The 20,808-nt window shown below is 37.3% G+C and overlaps 1 protein-coding gene across 6 annotated transcripts in view; it reads left to right on the top strand.

Annotated features, from left to right (window-relative positions):
- Nucleotides 1-20,808, top strand: part of PTPRM (protein tyrosine phosphatase receptor type M) — a 707,951-nt gene that overhangs the window by 338,312 nt on the left and 348,831 nt on the right. For 4 of the 6 annotated variants that reach the window (XM_045290818.1, XM_045290816.1, XM_045290814.1 and 1 more), the window contains exons 11-13: nucleotides 4,392-4,665; nucleotides 5,856-5,892; nucleotides 13,173-13,247. In XM_045290818.1, coding sequence (XP_045146753.1) covers nucleotides 4,392-4,665; nucleotides 5,856-5,892; nucleotides 13,173-13,247 — 386 coding nt within the window. The remainder of the gene's footprint in view (nucleotides 1-4,391; nucleotides 4,666-5,855; nucleotides 5,893-13,172; nucleotides 13,248-20,808) is intronic. The other 2 variants (XM_045290817.1, XM_045290815.1) reach the window with 1 other exon arrangement.

Raw genomic sequence — 20,808 nt, 5'->3', positions numbered from 1 at the left:
GAAGAAATAAAGGTTTTTAGACAGAATTTCCAGATGTGGGTGTGCTAATTTTTATCTAGCTGCGTTAGAAGTCAGAAAGGGCGTGCTTTTGGATTGAGAGAGAGGAGAGTGATAAGGTTTCTCAGTAGTGTTAGCAAAGGGGTTCCTGGAGGAATAGGGAGTTGAGGAAGCACAGGAAGGTGCTGAAGACAAGGCAGAATCTAGACAAATTCTATAGATGTAATCAATGCTACTTATGCAGATGGAAAAAAAATTGTTATCAAAGCTAAGGTTACCATCTATAGCTGCAGTAGAGAAATTAGATTTACCTAGTACTCAAAAGAAATAGATGTGGAAAGTAAAGAGAGACTGACATGTTGTTGGTTGTCTTGACAATTTCACCCAGTTAGTGCTTCACATCAGGGCCTTCATGAGGAATTTTTGTCAGGTGATCAAGAGAACTAGCTTTAAAGTATGACTGCGGCCTGAATCTGGGCTCCTCTACCACTTGGTTACCTGTTCTTTTGGGCTGAATGGGAACTTCACATTTGAGTACTGCTTTCTCAGCAGTCAGATGGAAAAACAAATTCCACATGTGCTGGACACCTGCAGCTGTAGTAGGAAAGAGCTGCTGCTGGCGGTGGCACTGGTTTCCACTCTGCTGATATTTGCTTGCCTTGGGGAGTTGGAGACATTGAGGACATCTTCTTGTTTGTACTTGCTGTGCATTGGGAGTTGTTTCCGAAACTGAAGGCACCAAAGAGAAATTCCAAATAAAAATATCATGACCATACATTCAAATTATTTGTCAACAACAGACATTAAAATGCTGCATTTAGGCACTATTGCTTTCACAGGTTAACATCTGCGGTTATATAAAGGTGTTTTCTAACTGGAAACACAGGGAATCCAGGGTGGATGATCCCTTCAGGACTAGTGGTGAGAGGGGCAATACTGGGAGGGTGAAGGGAGAGTGGGGTGGAAAGGGGGAACCGATTACAGGGATCTACGTATGACTTCCTCCCTAGGGAACAGAAAAGTTGGTGAAGGGAGACATCGGACAGTGTAAGATATGACAAAATAATAATAATTTATGAATTATGGAGGGTTCATGAGGGAAGGGGGAGCAGGGAGGGAGGGGGGAAATAAGAAGCTGATATCAAGGGCTGAAGTAGAAAGCAAATGTTTTTAGAATGATGGCAACAAATGTACAAATGTGCTTGACACAATGGATGTACGTATGGATTGTGATAAGAGTTGTATGCGCTCCTAATAAAAATGATGATAAAAACAATAAAATAAATAAATAAAGGAGTTTTCTTTTCTGTCAATGACTACCCAACAACCTAAAAGAAAAAAATATCACATTTTGTTAGAACTTCCTATATAGAATATTGAGAGCACCCTTTTCCCTTTATATTGTATTTGTTAACTTTACCATCCTCAAAATTTGTTTTTTAATTGAAGTTTTGAGAATCATAACATGTAGCAAATGAATGGAAAAGTTGCTTGTTTAAAAGAAATGTGTCAACAACAGCAAAGAAGGAGAGTCTTTGCAAATCAAGCAATTATCCTTATGATTTATGTATTACTGTATTCGTATTTCTTTGATGTTAAATAAAATTACTGGAGATCAGAGCTACAAAATGCACATTCGAAGTTTATGTAACTCTCTCTTCTCATAGGAAAAATCAGACCAAAAGAAAGGCATTTAAACCCCCGTGCTAGAAGAACTAGAATTGGACCCTTCAGTCACATACGCCTTGTGTTTCAAATAAATTTATTGTGGGAAAGTTCATATAACAAAACACTTGCCACTGTGCCATTTTCTATGTGTACAACTTAGTGATATCCATTATCTTCACCGTGGTACCAACCAGCATCACTCCCTGTTTCTAAGAGTCACTCAGCGCCCAGACAGAAAGTCAGGACGCCCTCCACAGTAACTCCCTGTGCCTCCCTCTTCTTCTTTTTTTTTTATATCTTTTTTTAATCATTTTATTAGGGGCTCATACAACTCTTATCACTATCCATACATACATCAATTGTGTAAAGCGCATTTGTACATTCATTGCCCTGCCTCCCTCTTCATTGCCCCTCAGAGCCCCCAGAAAATCTTTGTATATATCACAGGTATTCATGTAAGTACCATTGAGGAAAATAATATATTGCTTTTTCTTATAAACAATAAATTTCATTTATCAAGCAAAATGAGGTTTTTTTGTCTGCAAGTCCATCTTTAATTACTTGTGAGCGAAACATCTTTTTGAAGTTTCTTGTTTACCTAAACATCAGAGATTGACAGATACATGAGGGGCTTCAAAAAGTTTATACAAAAATGCAGTTAAAAGATAACGGAGTTTTTTTCATAGACTTTTTGAAGTTACCTCATATATAAGTATACAATATATATATTGTAGTCATTTTAATGGGGCTCTTATCACAATCCATGCATACATCCATTGTGTCAAGCACATTTGTACATTTGTTGCCATCATCATTCTAAAAACATTTTCTTTCTATTTGAGCCCTTGGTATCAGCTCCTCATTTGTCCCTCTCTCCCTCCCTCACGAACCCTTGATAATTTATAATTATTATTTTTTCATGCCTTATGCTTACCAATATCTCACTTCACCCACTTTTCTGTTGTCCATCCCCCAAGGAAGGAGTTTTATGTAGGTAATTGTGATTGGTTCCCCTTTCTCCCCCACCTTCCCCTTCCCTTCCTGGTATCGCTACTGTCATTATTGGTCCTGAGGGGTTTATCAGTCCTGGATTCCCAGCTCTGATCTGTACCAGTGCCCATCCTCTGGTCTAGCCTGATTTGTAAGGTAGAATTGGGATCACGATCGTGGGGAGAGGAAGCATTGAAGAACTAGAAGGTTGTATGTTTCATCAGTGCTATACTGCACCCTGACTGGCTCATCTGCGACCCTTCTGTAAGGGGATGTCCAGTTGCCTACAGATGGACTTTGGGTCTCCTCTCTGCTGCCCCTCATTCACAATGATATGATTTTTGCTTCTTTGATACCTGGTACCTGATCCTATCGACACCACGTGATCACACAGGTGGTGTGCTTCTTCCATGTGGGCTTTGTTGGTTCTGAGTTAGATGGCCGCTTGTTTATCTTCAACCCTTTAAGACCCCAGATGCTATATCTTTTGATAGCCGAGCACCATCAGCTTTCTTCACCACATTTGCTTATGTATCTGCTTTGTCTTCAGTGGTTGTGCCGGGAAGGTGAGCATTATGGAATGCCAATATAATAGAACAAAGTGTTCTTGCATTGAGGGAGTACTTGAGTAGAGGCCCAATATCCATCTGCTACCTTAATACTAAACCTATAAATATATGCACATAGATCTATTTCCCCATCATTGGATATAAATATATTTACATATGTACTTGCCTGTATTTAGACCTCTATACATGCCCTTTCCCTCCTAGTTCCTTCCTCTGTTTCCTTTTACTTTCCTCTTGTCCCACTATCATGTTCAGCCTTCATTTGGGTTTCAGTAATTCCTCTCAGTTACATTGCCCTGGATCAAACCCTACCAGGCCTCCTACACTTTCCTCGCCATCGATTTTGGATCACTTGTTGTTCCATTGTCCCTGGGGTTGTTAACACCCACTTCCTTTCCCCTGCCTCCCCCTCTCCCATGTTCCCCTGGAACCGTTGGCCCTGTTTTTTTCTCCTTCAGATTGTTTATCCCACCTATCTTATGTAGATAGACCTACAGAGATAATAATATGCACAAAAACAAGACAGAGCAAAACAAAACAACCAAAGAAAAAAAAACTACATTGACAACAAAAAAGCAAGGACAACAACAACAAAGGAAAGCCTGTAAATAGTTCAAGGTCTGGTTGTTCATCTTTAGGAGTGTTTTCCACTCAAGCCTGATGGGGTGCCACGCCCTGGCTCTATTTTTGGTATTCCCTGGGGACTTCATTGCTCTGTTCCCCTTGCTGTTCTTTTGCACCCCCGTAGTGTTTCCCCTCAGTGTGGTGGGGTCAGATGGGACGCAATTCCCGCACTGTGTCTCCAGTGTTGCCCCACATACCTCTATGGGTCAGTGAGGGATGTCATGTCTCCTGGTGGGGCCAGCCCTATGGTCCTCTCTGTGCTTTGGCTACCTCATATATTTTTAATGATGGTAAATTTTTGTTACCTTCAGTAAGTTAAATTATTTCGGATGAAAGTGTTCTATAGACAAATAGTAAGCACGTTCCTTCTCTGATTTAGCAAGTGTTGATTAAATGTTCACTATACAATGAAGCACTTTACTGTTATATGAATTTAGTGAATTCTTTATATTGTCTGTTGTGATTGCGTTAGAAATGGGCCAGCTCGGTTATACAGAATAAATCAGAGTCATATATCACTGAAAGACTCTTGTTCCTCCCTAGCGTCTATCAAATAGTTGTTGAAGAAGAACGTCCTCGAAGAACTAAAAAGACAACGGAAATCTTGAAGTGCTACCCTGTGCCGATCCACTTTCAGAATGCGTCCCTCCTGAACTCACAGTATTACTTTGCTGCAGAATTTCCAGCAAATAGCCTCCAAGCCTCCCAGCCTTTTACTATTGGTGATAATAAGACATATAATGGATACTGGAACACACCTCTGCTTCCCCACAAAAGCTACAGAATTTATTTCCAAGCTGCCAGCAGAGCCAATGGGGTAAGTTTTTAGATGACAGTCTCCTTCAACTATTTAGGGATATTAAGGTGAACGCAGAGTAAGCAAAAATAGTAAGAAACAAAGCTAGGCTTTTGTGTGTTTTTACTTGTAAGCAAGTGCGTCCTCCCCCGTTTTTGGAATTATTTTCATCTAAGGATGTTTGCGAGAAGAAATGAATATACTCGTATACCTTTTTTAAAAAGTATATATTGCCAGCATAATGGTTTTTATTTTCAATTTTTACTGATTACCAAAAATAGGCCATTAACTCTGCTTAGCTAACCATCTTACAAGGAAAATTGTATAACCGCAACACACACAATCAGCTCACTAAAGTTTTTTTGATATTCCTAACATCTGTATTTTAAGCATAATCTGCCCTACTTCCTAGAGGAGCTCTGGTTGCGTAATGGTTACAAATAAGGTTGTGATCTACAAAGTTGGAAGTTTGAAGCCACCAACTCCTCTGTGGGCTTTCTACTGCAGTAAACAGTGACTGTCTCAGTGTCTCCCAGGGGAAGTCCTACCCTGCCCCATAAGGCCACTCACTGTGAGTCAGCATTGCCTCATTGGCAGTCAGTTGAGTGAGTCCCCTTTCCCTGGTTCTGCAAGAGCTTATGCTTCCTATAGCTGTGACTTAATTAGTGGCATTTTCTTGTTGTTGTTCCTAAGAAAAACAGTTTTAGAATGATGAAATGGAAACAAAATAAAACGATTATTGAGTTCATTCCAAAAATGTTCCTTTCTGGTTCTAACTAATCCAGAATATCTTAAGATTTTAGTCTCTGTAAACAAAAGGAAATACTTTTTAAAATGTCTTATTCCTCAGTAGATTTTCTCCTTCAGTGCATGAGTCTTCAGTATATGATTGACTTTACTTTTACCAGTGAAATCTGGAACATCAGTTTCCTTACCAGTGCTGGCACAGAGCGAGGCCAGAGGTGTCCAGAGGAGACACATTCTGCATTTGGCTCCCTTTTTGGGTCCAGCAATGTCCAATACGACCAGGACTGAATTGAGAGACTACTCGCATATCTGAGTATGATTCCATGAGAAATCATTGCAGGATAAAACCACACCTAGACCAATGAGACATTTTCTTTAGTACTACTTGACTAGAAACATTCTTCTAGTCAAGATATTCTTTGTTTCACAAACAACATGATTTTTTTCTTCTTTATTTGTCACAGGAAACTAAAATAGACTGTGTCCGAGTGGCCACAAAAGGTATGTTGAAATTGTTGGATGCTCTCCTCATTTAGGCACCAATGTTTAAAAATGTCCTTACATATGAGCTTTGTTGACAGACGTATGTATGGAAATGTGCATGCATGTCTTATGTGTGTGTAGGTGTATATTAGGACTGTATGGCATTTAACATTGATTAACAGTATTTCATATAGATACCTTTAAAAAATGAGACACTATACTGCTTGCTTTGTTCCAGTTTTCAATGGTTATCTTTTTACTTATTTAAAAAATAAATTTTATACCATCTCAATATATAGTTTTTAAAGGCATTAATAACATTATACCTTGTAGTACTATTTCTAGTGAATCTTCAAATGCCAAAGATTAAAATATAACCTGCTATTCTTAAGTTATTTATTTTATTTACATTTATCTATAAAGTTGACTCTATATTAATTTTCTTCAGTGTGATGTGAGTATTACCGAATCCGGTGACCAAGTGCCCTTACTGTGGAACTTCTATTTCCAAGACTTTGTTAAAACTCTGAAAAAATGAGCTCAAGATAAGATTTAGAAGTGGGTAAGGGAAATATAATGGAATCCTAGTGGTGTGGTGATTACAACTTGGGCTGCTAACCACAAGGTCAGCAGTTTGAAACCAACAGGCTTCTCTGCAGGAGAAAGATGAGGCATTCTACTCCAGGAAAGAATTACAGTCTCAGAAATGCCCAGAGTCAGTTCTACCCTGTCCTATAGGGTCACTGTGAGTCAGAATCAACTAGACGGCAGTGAGAAGGGAACCCTGGTTTCACAACAGTCAAGTACTCATAGGCTATCCAAAAGGCAGGAGGGGAGAAAAGACTATGAGATCTGCTCCTGCAAAAGCTGCATCCTAAGAAATCCTTTGGAGCTGCGCTGTTCTGTTTAGATGCCCACTGAGAGTTGGAATGGACTCTACCACAACGGAGGAACTACTGTGAGCTTAGCACACCAACCCTCCTTAAGGGCAAAGTACACATGTGTATTGTGTGTTAAACTGTGCTGTCATTTTATCAAACTCAGATAATAAATGCTGTTTTCACCATCACATATGATGTACTGGGAAAGGGTATTGAGATGCTTACAATGCTAAATTGATATGAGGCATTATAATTTGACACTTGCATTAAATGTCATCTTTCAGACCTTGAAACCAAGAGTACAATTTAAAAAGTTCTATTTGGTTCAATTTAGAAACAATGTTGTTATTAAACGTGTTCATAGCTTAGTTTGAATATACCATGAATATCTTTATTTTCAAAATCCTCAGTACTATATGGCCTTTCTAGACAGTTACATCTTTCTTGGGTGCATGGTATGGCCCAGGCATTGTGTGAGCAGCTCATCTTATTGGCAGTTTGTCCTGATGAGATCATAGTCCTACAGTCTAGAACAGTGTTTCCCAAAATTAATGATACTACCCACTGAGGTTCACTGGAATAATCCAGCAAAAGCAGATACCTTCATTTTATCCTGCATTATGAACTATAGGACACAAATAGGTTTTTTTTGTTGTTTTTGTTTTTTAATTTTGCTGAAGCTCATTTAATAGCTTTTAAAAAAAATCATTTTCTTGGGGGCTCGTACAATTCTTATCACAATCCATACATCCATCCATTGTGTCAAGCACATATGTACATTTGTTGCCCTCATCATTCTCAAAACATTTGCCTTCTACTTTAGCCCTTAATATCGGCTGCTCATTTCCCCCCTCCCTCCCCCCTCCCTCATGAACCCTTCATAATTCATAATTATTATTGTTTTGTCATAAGTTACACTGTCCAACGTCTTCACCCGCCCATTTCTCTGCTGTCCATCCCCCAGGGAGGAGGCTCTACGTAGATTCCCCCTTTCTACCCCACATTCCCTCTACCCTCCAGGCATCGCCACTCTCACTACTGGTCCTGAAGGAGTCATCTGTCCTGGATTCCCTGTGTTTCCAGTTGCTATCTGTACCAAAGTACATCCTCTGGTCTAGCCAGATTTGTATGGTAGAATTGGGATCATGATAGTGGGGGGGAGGAAGCATTTAAGAACTGGAGGAAAGTTATATATTTCATCGTTGCTACCCTGCACCCTGACTGGCTCATCTCCTCCCCACACCCCTTCAGTAAGGGGGCGGGGGGGGGGGGACACACAAGTTTTTTAATTGCCAAGGGAGGTTACATATTTTTGTTTTTTCCCAAAAAACAGACTTAGGCCAAATAAGTCTGGGGCTGATGGTCTACAATATACTTAAATTGAACCTTAAATACTCAATTCTTCTATTGTACCTTATTCAGTACCTTTTATAGGAATAAATTAATAACTGATGAAATTATCAATATTCATATGTTTTACACACATGTAGTACACTATCAACTATTCATTATCACAATTTTATGAAGCCCTTTCATGATGTATTAATGTCCTTAGCTATCTAGCTATCTGTGCTCAAGAACAAGAATTATAAAATACTGTTTTATTGAATTCCAGTTAGCCTTTAATGATGATCAGCCCGAGTGCCAAATTATAATGCCTTTTATTTAACATCACAGCTTAGGCTTTTGAAATCACTTTAATGCACATATTCTCTAATTCCTTAGCAATACTGAGAGAAAGAAGATAGTATTGTGCAATAAACATAGCCAGTAAAGTGTACTCAGGGCTGGATAATATGCATTTGGACTTCTACACCAACACACCACCACCACCACCACCACTGTTCTCACCCAGAAGAACCTGTGGCTGACTAGGACTTTGACTTACCCATTCTTATAATTAACTGTGAGAATTGTGTCACCATTCTCATGTAAATAAATTATAAATGACACGGTAGGAACTACGGTAATCTGACAAGTTTGGTGTTTTCACAATAAATTGAATTAGATGGTGATTTGCATTATTTTCTCCCACTAGTTGATTTAACCTTTGTTTTTCAATTCAACAAAGGATGATTAGACTAATCAGATGACCTGGTTTACTAAGTATTCCCTACTCATACTTTTGAGTGATTTGCAAACATTTACACAGCAACAAATGCTATCCAGCAAATGCTTTCCTCTTTTGAGGAAAAAAGAAAACAGATTTTTAATATTAATTACATATCCTTGTCATCTATATTTCATAAATGATAGTACCAGAGAAAATCTAGGGAGATATTCTTCTCGGCACAACTCCCCTGATTTGTACTCCTTTATTTTATTAAGTTCTGCATGCACAGACCCAGCAGTACTCCTTGACAGTACCATGCAGTGTTGTTTTATCACCTTTTAAACAGAAAATGCTTCTTAATTTGTACTTTAAAAAGTCCTATTAGAGTGGGAGAATTCGTTTTATGTAGACTACTTCATGAAAACAGAGAAATAGGGAGATCAAATAATTTTATCGGTCTTATATAGTAAAAGTGTTTGAAATTTTAAAGAGTTCAAACATCCTGAGTGTTTTCAACCACATATTGCTGACAGCATGGAGGCTTAATTGAATTTTCAAACATGAAACCACTTTCCCTAGTAGCATTGATAATTTTTGGAGATTTTAATGTTCTTATAAAAAAATACCGTTGACAAGTGTGGAGGTGGATTTGTTTTCATAAAGAACTCAGTTTGTAATTTCAAGTAAGAGTATGGCTCTTAAAATTATATTTCATACTATTTATACATTTAATGTTATGATTCATTTAATCATATTCCAAGGTTCTATTTTGACACCAACCATCTCAACTATAAAACCTCATAAAAATTAGAGACAGGAAAAATTTAAGGTATGTATTATATATCTCCACGTGTATAGAGGCTTGCCTGTATTTAAATTATACATATAGATGAGTTCCCAGTATTATATGTGAACATAGTTGACTATAAGCAAATTCATCATACAATAGTGTTACTCTTCAGTTCAAAGGTAAAGACACCATACTATAGGGTATACTCAATGTTTGGATGTTATCCTTTTATTCAAAGACACAATGAGGTGAATTAACAGACTTTCACTACTGAATTTTCAAAAACTTCGTTTTTTAAATCACAACTAATATGTATGTTTTCTTTAACTTTTATACTCCTCTGACTCCCTTGTGGTAACTGGTGAGACGGAAGCTTTCCTGCTTGTTTTAGAGAGCTTTGCAACAGGCACTTCTAAACAGAGGGAACACACTTAAAAATAAAGCCTGTCTTGTAGCAAATTAGAGTTCCTGTGTACACTGATGTTCTAATGTATGTAATAAGCAATTTAAACTTTACACATTATCAAATCTTTTATAAAATTATATTTTCCATATGATGATGCCTCCTACATTTGTCCTGAACAATATAGCCATTTGCAAGCACCCTTATTACTCACTTATTTTTAAATTATTTGATTGGCTATTATATGTTAGTCAGAAAATACTCTGAGATGTCCAGATACAGAGACATACCACCTTTTACATTTTGAAGCGTTTGATTGCCTTGATCACATTTCATTTGGTTTAAAGAGGAGTGTGCAGTCACACGAGTCAATCTGTTCCTGTCTGGCTGTTACCTGTCCAGCAGGAAGGTAGCTGGAATTTAAAATGAAGAATGTCTGCAAACACTTGTCAGATGTTTCCCAGAAACTAGTCGAGAAGTCAAAATGTAAACCTTCAACAAAAACAAAACAGACCATTATCCTAGTGCTATACTTAAAAGTAAATCTTTTGTGCAGCAATGCTTCAATGTTTGTAAGCTTACTATATTACTTAACTTACATTTATAATGCAATATGCATTTGCTCTGCTGTGAGACCTTCAGAAAACTGTGAAGGATTTTCATTGTCCCTATACAATTCCAAACTATATTCAGAAATTTGAATTTTTAAAAATCATTAAGCTTCATGAGAAATTTCTCTAGACTATTTCTGTTCACTGTTTGTTCAAAGAAATGCTATTCTTCTTAGGCAACCATGTTAGAGATTGAATGTATCCTAATGAAAGAATTGAAAAGAAAGTCTATTGAGATATAAAACAATGTAAAATTCCTTTTAATTACTTTTATTTAATATATGGAAATGTGCTCATCTTTTAATATTTAGCTATGAATTTAGCAATAGAATTATATATTTATTTATCATTCAACATCTTGTAGAAAAGATTTTTATCTTAATCTGAGTCTTCTTAATGTGCATCTTGAACATATTAAGGCCCCTGAGAAGTTCCTAACAAGAAAATAAGAAATCTGTTTAACATTGTTCAATCTTGTTTCTAAAATTTACCAGACCAAAACTCATTTTTCAAAGAATAGTAGATGAACCCAGTTTGGTAAATGCCAGTTCATCAAATTCCAAAAATATCCTGCTTTTATGCAAAAGAAGTGGCACTTTAGTAGTCTGATAGACTCAAAGTATTTTTTATTCTTCCATATATTCCTTCATACCTAAAAGAGACCTAAATTTGTCCACATCACATATCTTCATAGTATTACTGTATAGGACAGGAGTTTCTTATTTTATAGAAAATTATGATTGTCTCTTTTATAATGCATTCTAACTGATAGTATTTTAAGGCAGTATCAATTCCCTAAAGGGACCAGACGAAATAGGTTAGGTTTCTAGCCATTTGGTTGGGTCACAAATACGGATGGATCTCTGCCATTGCATTGCAAAATCAACCATAGCCAATGCCTAAGCAAATGAATATGGCTGTGTTGCAATAAAACTTTATTTTCAAAAACAAGCAGCAGACCTATTGAACCTTTTTGAAAGTAATTCATAATCACAAGATTTTTCTTTGTAACTGAAGATTATAGGCATTTACAAGCAGTTTACAAAAGAGAACGCAGACATCATATCAAAGTCTTCTCTGATCCTTGGGGTATAATTTTGACATAGGAATCCTTGATTGGGAGCCTGTGGTTGAAGTTTGGGTTCCTTTTTGTTTGTGAATGCATAGCTGCACTGCATAGTTGTTTTTCCAGTAAACTTTTGTTTAATTATTTGTCTTTTCTGATGCTGGCTAGTGCTCTGCTTTTTCTATAACCCTGTGGCATTTGTGAAGTGGGTAATATTTTCCTGGAAGTAAATGAAAAACCACACACAACTATTGGTTAGATAATAATAGTCTATGATTCAAGCAAGAATGTTAAATCTATGAAATTTTAAATTGTCACCCAATTTGGAACAAGTCTTAGAAATAGCATGCTATAGTATACAACTTATTCTCTCAGTATGCAAAATTGCATGATACACCATATAAAGAAAATGATGTACTTAATGGCTTGGGAATTCTCCTTTCTCTAACCAAAATGTTAGTTTATTAATCTAACTTAGTAATAGTAGGATGTTTTCATTAATAATGTGTGAGCGACTACTAAACCCACTGTCTACAGTTGTCTAGTTACAAGCAGCAGCACTATTTGAATGGTGCAGAGGGATATTTCAAAATATTATGCAGCAGCAGTTTTGAATTTAATTGTCTGCAGATGGTCGATGATCTATTTTCCTTACTCCCTGCCACATTTCTGATAGCACTCAGGCTGTTCCATGTAAATTAGTAATCTTTCATGTAAGCCTGTCCTTAATTTCCCAATATTTGTTTCTTTGCATCATTTTCCAACTGTATTACGTTAATTTTCTACTTTCAATTTTGTCTTTTGATATTTGTGTGTCATAATTGTTAGCCACTGAAGCACAGCCACTGAGCTGTGCAGGCAAACCAAGAAGCCCCCAAGGTCAGCGTCAAAAATCTTAATCTTGTCTTTGGTTACATGTCAGCCAGGACAACTGTCGCAAAAGTAATTACTAGTTTGTTTTTTTAATCAATGCTTGCATCTTAATTTGATAAAGTAAGGCTCCTTTAATGCGATTACAGTGTTACAGAAACTTTTTCTTCATAAAAATGACTCTAATGATAATATTCTTCACAAAAGGTGATTTTAGTGGGGAAATAAATATTATGATATTTTTAAAAACTTAAAAAGTTCAAAAAGCCTACAATTTAGCTTAATACACTACAACCAATAGCAGTTGGAAACACTATTCGGTTTTCAGACTTCTTTGGGACTGTAATGTCGTTTTGTTTTTTACTTTTTTGGAATTTCTTTCAATTGATCAAGATCTCAGCCAAAGCTTACAACTGTATCATACTTAATAATCAGCCTGCCTGACTAAAGTTTGTTTAAGAGAAAAGATTTCACGAAATCAACACCTTGCTGTCTTTTTTCTATTTGTTGTTGGGACAAGGTAGAGACAATTTGGTATACTGATCAAGATTCTTGCTAGCCTAGCTTCAGTCTGGCTTTTTTTTCCCTCATGCATGCTGACCTGGAACTCTTCCTTTGCCTTAGCTGCGATAATCGTGACTCAGCTTACAACACCATACATTCGCATCGCCCCTGCCGCAGGCGACGACCAACTACCAGGTCAGATGTTCAAGTACAGATGAGTCATCTTGCCCATTTCCTTCTCATTTTTCTCAGCTTTGTTTCCCTCTACATTTCCTCCCTTGCTCAATCAAGGCTTGTTGACAATGTTGCAGACCTCTGGTCCAGACTTATGCCCTTATTAAATTAAGTGATATGCTTGGCCTCTTCTATGTGCACATGTATATTCATGCATTCAGTACAACTCCACTGCATGTTCTCATTGTGTGTTTGGTCTGTTGGTATGTTCCTTTCTAGCCTAATGTTGTATAGAAATGAAATTTTCTGGACTTGCTGTAGCAATGACATCAAACAGGATTTCAGATAAAATACATGAAGATATATTCCCAGTTTTCCAAATTAATCTAAAAAAGGCTTTGCAATTTGAGAGTGAGAGAGGTTGATTTTTCCCTTTGAAGAGGCTAGTTTGCCCATGCATTTAGCAACGCACAGTTTGGCCTGTGGTGTTATTAAATGAAGTCACTCAGAGCTGTCTGCGGTGATGCTGTTCAAACAGCTTTGCACGTGCGCACAACTGGGGCAGAGCTGATTGCATGCTTTGTAGAGCCTTCTTCCAAAGCAGAGTGCTTATATAAACCAGACACATCTGCAAGTCAAATGCATTGAATAATTTAGGAAAGTTTTATTTTTAAATGAATGGCTTAAAGTCATGGAGTTGAACTACGTGCTTCTTTATAACAAGAGAAACTAGCTTGTTCATTCCTGGTGCCTCTAAAGGTGGATGGACACTCCGTAATCTCATCTAAGAAAAGAGTCCAGTAAGTTATTCCAGATTGAAGGTGAGTGTCAGAGAATCTCAGAGCAACTTTTGGCCTACAACAAAGGCAAGTTAGTGTCAAAAAGTCCACATTAATTTATGAACAGGGCTCAAATTCCAGTTTCTGAAGACCAGCAATTGTATTTTGTTGCATGATTAAAACCAAGCAAATAACAGTCACCTGTTTTCCATAAAATTGTCACTAGCATGATTTTTTTACTTAACGATGAAACTCAGGAATATTTCTTAACCCTTCCAAAAGTGATAAAGATTCACTCATGGTAAGAAATCCTAAGTGTGTAGGTAATTCTATGAGCTTCTTATTTTGGAAAGCAAAACAAATCAGGCTCAAGAAAATTATAGACTAGTTTTATAAGATATTCCACTTCCCTGTCCATTTTCAGCCCTCTATTTGAGGGTCTGTGAACAGTAAACCTATCTGACATTTCTGCTTCCCGGACATTAAAGGTTTTCTTTTAAGCATATTTCTTCTAGCGATTAAAGTTCTACAGGTTACACACTCTCTCGTAACCTGAACTTCTGAAGGCTTCTTCAGGGGCAGTTGTCTGTCTTAGTACAAATTCTTTCCTCTAAGCCTTGACGTCTAAGAAATATCCCCTGGAGATCCTTGTAGTGTTAGGTGTCCATCTGCAAGGTTATCTGGAGTCCCTCAGCTAGTCTGCCGTCCAATTATGTCTCAGTTGGCACTAGATTTTTCAGCAAATTGCCCACAAATGACTTGGTCATGCAACAATAAAAGGAATATTCATGGGACTATATAGCTCCTCGCGTGGGTTTTAACTATTATACTATCATATGAAGTAGCATGAACTGGAACTTCTAAAATTAGCTTTCTCTTGTTAAGCTTGCATGATTACGAAGGTACATGTCCAGTCAGCCTCCGCCATCAGGCTGATCGACCCTTTCTGAGTGATCATTTTGAAGCCAGTATATAAAAATCACACAACTGGTTACAGTATACGGCACCCTTTATTTCAGGATGCGAGTGAGCTACATTATTTATTTATGTTCATTAAGGATTAACATGATGAAGTGTTAGAATAAGCTTCAAATCCCAGGGTTTTTAAAAAAATATATAATACTCTTGGTCTTCATGGCTAATCTTGCTCCTATAAATGCCAACTCAAATTATATTTCTTGTATATTTTTCATTTGGATAAGTGATCAATTTTGATGGAAATAACATTGTTTTGCATAGATTTATTCACGAGTCATACTTCCAGCCTGGAACTAAATTCATTCTATTACTTCTATGACATTCACTGAGCACCTTCTGTGGGCCAGGTCTCGATCCACCACCTCTTCTAAATAGTTTCATTTCGTGTGATTCCCCATACTTAGCATCAACACCTATCTACGCACAAACTCTCAGGTAGGAAAAGTACTATCATTTAGAAAAGTAAAGGAAATACAAATTTTTTAACTGATGGAATAGAAAAAAACATGGATTTCAAATGTCTGTGTGGTCGTGTTGAACAACTTCAGAACAGATCTGAGCATCTATCCCCCATTACCAGTTGTCATCCTGATAACTAGATCAGTACTGCCCCTTCTAAAGACCACTAGGACGGATACATCAACATGCTTACAGCTCTGTTTAGTTAGTTTGTTTGTTATAATTCTGTTGCATATGCTCCTATAAATAACATGCTACTTTGTGCTTCATAACACCCAGAACTTTAAGAAACCTTTACATAATACTTCTGGGAGACCTGGTTTGGGTAGATAGGTCCTCCGTACTTTGTGTAAAACCAAATGAAGCCGGGATCTTGTTCCCTGACGCCAGTATATAGGACTGTTCCTCTGTGCCTCACACTGAAGAGAGGTCTTGGTACACACATGTTGACTTAATTGGTTGAATGACTAGCCTGAAACCAGAAGAGTCCAAAGAAGCAGATCAAAACATAGACTGTTAGTTAATATGATTGATAAACTCCCCATCACGGCACTAGAGGGTACTTTTAAGGCTTTTGTCCTCCATACATAGTAGAAAATTCACCATCATTTAACATACATAATGCAGTGGGGATTAAAGTTACAAAATATTGCTGTAAGTAATAGAACATTTATTGGATAAAAATATCAAAATATGAAGCTATTGTCTCTTGATATATCCTCTATGTAGAGATAATTACTTCTGAAGACAGGCCTTCTGTCTCGCTAACTTTCCATGAAGAATCCTGCACTCTGATTTGCCCGTGTCAAATGACAGTTTTGACATCCTTGCAGGACTTAAATCTTGTTCCTTTTCAAGGCTCTCTGAGTTTGGAAAACAAAGAGAAGTTGGAAAGATCAAGATCAGGGCTATAGGCTGGATGCGGTAAGGTTTCTCAATTGACTATTCTTCTTATAGGGCAGTCATGGCTACAATCAATGAATGAACAGGGGCAATGTCATGTTGGGAAAAAATCTATCAGCACCATTCTCTTGGTCTTTTTTCCACCAATGCAGTTTTCCATTTTCTTGTATCTTCTCTTAACAAGCCCTTGTGATTGCCCTGTGTTCTTAGATAAACTCTTTGAAATCTCAAAAATTAATACCATAACTATCTCTGCTGATCTTTCTCCCTTAAATTAGTGACCCAACATTTCCCTTCAGAAGCCTCTGCTTGGATTGTGCCCCACCCCCACCCCGCCTTTTTTTTTTCCTTTCTGAAAGTACCCAGAGTGACCAGGACAAATGTGTCACGGAAAGTACTTGTCTGCAGACATCCACTGATTGCACAGACATATTTAAACATGTTTTATTTGGAATAAAAAATACATATATGAGCTGAAGCCTGAATAATAATGCAGGGGTTTTTTTGTTGTTGTTGTTTTACTTGCACTTACTCCCTTGCATACACCTCTGTTAAACTGAAAACATGCATAGATTTAACAGAAACCATAGCTGTGAGCAAGTGTATGAGCACTGTGTATAGCTTATGATTCCCTTTGAATTGCTTTTCTCTCTTCTAGTTCTCTTTCATTTTGAGACAGAAATTCTGGTTACCACTTACTAAGTCACTTTTCTTTCCCACAGTTTGTTTTATCCTCACTGTCTCTAAGACTGATTCACAGCAACACTATCGGGCTACGTCGAACTGCCCTACTTGGTGGCTTTCCGAGACTCTAAATGTTTATGGCAGTAGAAAGCCCCATCTTCCTTCTGCAGAGCACCTGGTGGTTTCAAACTATAGACCTTGTGGTTAGCCACCACACAGCATAACAGTCTTTTGCTAAAGTATTGAAATTAGACTGTGACAGGGAGCAGAACATATCATTAGAATGAATATTCTACCACAAAACTGTTATCTAAAGACTATATTTGGAGAAAGTTATAGAAGCTAAACTTGCCTCTAGTCTTTACCCTGTTTCTTTTAACTTGTGATAACACTGACCCTGATATAAAACTGCTTTGCAGTTTGGGGGCAGGTGGTTGAGAACTGAATACATTAGAAGTTTCTCTTATGAATGTTTGTTCATTTAAAAAATGTCTAAGCCATCTATTTTATTTAAGATACTTTTACTTTGCTTATAATTTAATAATCGAGCCAACTACAAGATGCTGTGGAAAATGTTTCTCTAAATACACATTTTATCATCCATTTTAATAAACCCATATATGTATATGTTATGATCTATATCATAGAATATTTATAAACCAAGCAACCTCTGTGGGGCAAGTACAAATTGGATATATCAGAGCATGGAGAATTTCATGATAGATCTAATTGCTACTTTTAAAAAAGAGTGAGAGATGCCCAACAATCATTCCCACATAAAATTCCAAGCTTTCGAAAAGATTTCCAACTCACGACAACCTTGCATATAGGAATAGCTACCAAACTGTGGTAACTTTGTGTTGTGGTGATATTGGAAGCATTGCTACCAGTATTTCAAGTACTAGCAGAGTCATCCATGGTGTGAACAGATTACTGCCAAGCTCTGAGAATAGGAACGGCCTAGGAAGAAAGCAGAGGGAGCCCACGCAGCAGAACATTTCTCTGAGACAGTGCTGAAGGATGGAGCACTCAGGTTGGAAGGCGGGAGAAACATGGCTGGAGAAGAGCTGCCAGCTGCCGCCTAAAGATGAGTCTCCCTTCTTAACCTGGATAGAGAATGTTTGGGGGACCTTTATTCTCCACCAGAATGAAAAGAAACAGCTAGAAACATCCATCGATATCAGGAATGTACAAAACATTAGGAATTAGGAAAAGAGGAAGTCATCAAAAATTAAATGGACAACACATAAAGATTGATATGTGTCCTAGGAATTACTGAGAGAAAATAGACTGATTTTACCAATATTAAGCCAGACAATCTAATTGTTTACTCTGCTGAGTATGGGGTGTGACAAATTCAAGAGGAATGACCTTGCATTCATCATCAAAAAGGAACAGTTCAAGATCTGTCTTGAATTACAATGCTGAATGTGATAGAATAACAGCCATACATCTATAAGGGAGTTATACCTTATATATACACCAGTTCATACAAGTGCTGTTCAGATTGATGCACCAAATACTAAAGCTGCTGGTAGTGAATTCTGCGAAATTCTTCAGTCTGAAATTGATCCTGTCGTCAAGATGCATTGGGCATTATGGGTGATTGGAATGTGAGTTTTGAAAACAAAAAGGATCAGTTGTTGGAAAATAGTCTTGGTGATATAAACAAAACTGGAGATTCCATAATACAATATGCAAGTCCAAAGCCTTCATTGCAGATCTCTTTATTCAACAACATAACTGGTCATTATACAATGGATCTTGCCAGATGGTATACATGGAGTCTAAATGACAACATCTATGGGAGGAGACAATGGAGAAACTTCTATTTTTAGTGCAACAGGGCCAGGAACTGACTACTGAAGACTTTCAATTGCTCGTATACAATGTCAATTTGAAGCAAAAGAAAATTAAAACAACTCATAAAAGCCAAAATGTAAACTTGAGTATATCCCATCTGAATTTAGAGGCCATCTCAAACCAAATTTGACACATTGAACACTAATGACCAAATGTGGGATGACATCAAGAACATCACACATGATTAAGGGAAATGGTCATTAAAATGAATTTCAAGAAAGGAAGAAAGGACCAGAGTGAAAGTTAGAAGAGACTGAAAATTGCTCATCACTGTAGCATATGTAAAGCAAATGGAATAAATGATCAAGTAAAAGAGCTGAACATAAAATTTCAAATAGCAGTCTGAGAAGAAAAAGCATTATAATGTAGTATGCCAACACAGAAATTAGTAATCCAAAATGGAAGAATATACTTTGCATATCTCAAGCTGAAAGAATAAAAGAAAAAATCAAGCTTTGAGTTGCAGTATTGAATGATACAGGACATATCAAAAGAAGAAGGAAGGAATACACAGATTCACTGTTGCAAAAATAAGTGGTCGACTGTCAACCATTTCAAGAGGTAGCATATGATCAAGAAAAGATATTGAAGGAGTCTGCCCTGAAGATCTTGGTGACAAACAAGACTCCCGGAACAGATGGCATCCAATTGAAATGTTTCCATAAACGGTTGAAGTGCTGCAAGCACTCACATCTCTAATCAAGAAATTTAGAAGACAACTACCTGGGCGACCAACTGGAAGAGGTCCGTATGTGTGGCAGTTCCAAAGAAACTTGACCTGACAGAATGTTTAACTTATCACACAATATCACATGCAAGTAAATTTTTGATGAAGGTAGTTTAACAACTATCTAGCAGTATATGTATCGAGTAATGTATCTAGCAGTGCATTAATAATGAGCTGCTAGAAATTCAAGTTGAATTCAAAAGAGGACTTGAAACGTCATCATTGCTGATGTCAGATTGGTTTGGGATGAAAGAGAATGGAAGAAAGATTTTCAACTGGTGTTTTATTGATTATGCAAAGGCATTCCTGTTACTGTGTGGGTATAATAAACTATGAATAACATTAATAATATTGGGAATTAAACAAGACTTCATAGTGCTCAGGATGAACCTGTACATAAATCAGGAGTCAGTCTTTCAAACAGGACAAGAGGGTACTGAATGGTTTACAATAAAGAAAGATGTGTGTCAGGGTTGTATCCTTGCACGCGCTCACTCAATCTTTATGCTTCGCAAATAATCTGAGAAACTGGACTGTCTGGAAAATAACATAGCATCATGATTGGTGGAATGATTATTAACAATTTATGGTGTGCAGATGATACCACCTTGATTACTGAAAGACAAGGGACTTAAAACATTTACTGATGAGAAGTGGACTGCAACCCGCAAATGGGTTATAACTTAATGTAAAGAAACCAAGATACCCACAAGTAGACATGATGTCCATAGAGGTGGTCGAGCATTTCATTGTATTTGGATCCACAATCAACACTCATGGAAGCAGCAGTCAAACAATCACAGGATGTACTGGGCAAATCTACTGCACGAAGCCTCTTTAACGTGTTAAAAAGCAAAGACACCCCTTTGAGCACTAAGAAGTGAGTCTGGTTCAAGCTGTAGTATTTTCAGTTGTCTCTTACATGTGCAGCATTAAATAGGGAATAACAAAGGAAGCACTTGTATCGGCAAAAAATAATGAAAGAGCCTGATTTTCCTTCCTAAAGCTCAGCCATTGAAAATCTGTGGGTTTTTTAATCATTTTATTAGGGGCTCATACAACTCTTTATCACAATCCATACATACATCAATTGTGTAAAACGCATTTGTACATTCATTGCCCTCATCATTCTCAAAACATTTCCTCTCCACTTAAGCCCCCGGCATTCGGTCCTCATTTTCCCCTCCCT

The sequence above is a fragment of the Echinops telfairi genome, unplaced genomic scaffold, assembly GCF_000313985.2.
Source record: "Echinops telfairi isolate 266 unplaced genomic scaffold, ASM31398v2 ScPeMD7_57;HRSCAF=196, whole genome shotgun sequence".
Lineage (NCBI taxonomy): Eukaryota > Metazoa > Chordata > Mammalia > Afrosoricida > Tenrecidae > Echinops > Echinops telfairi.
Note: the sequence above shows the minus strand (reverse complement) of the source record. Positions and strands in the feature narration are given on the sequence as shown.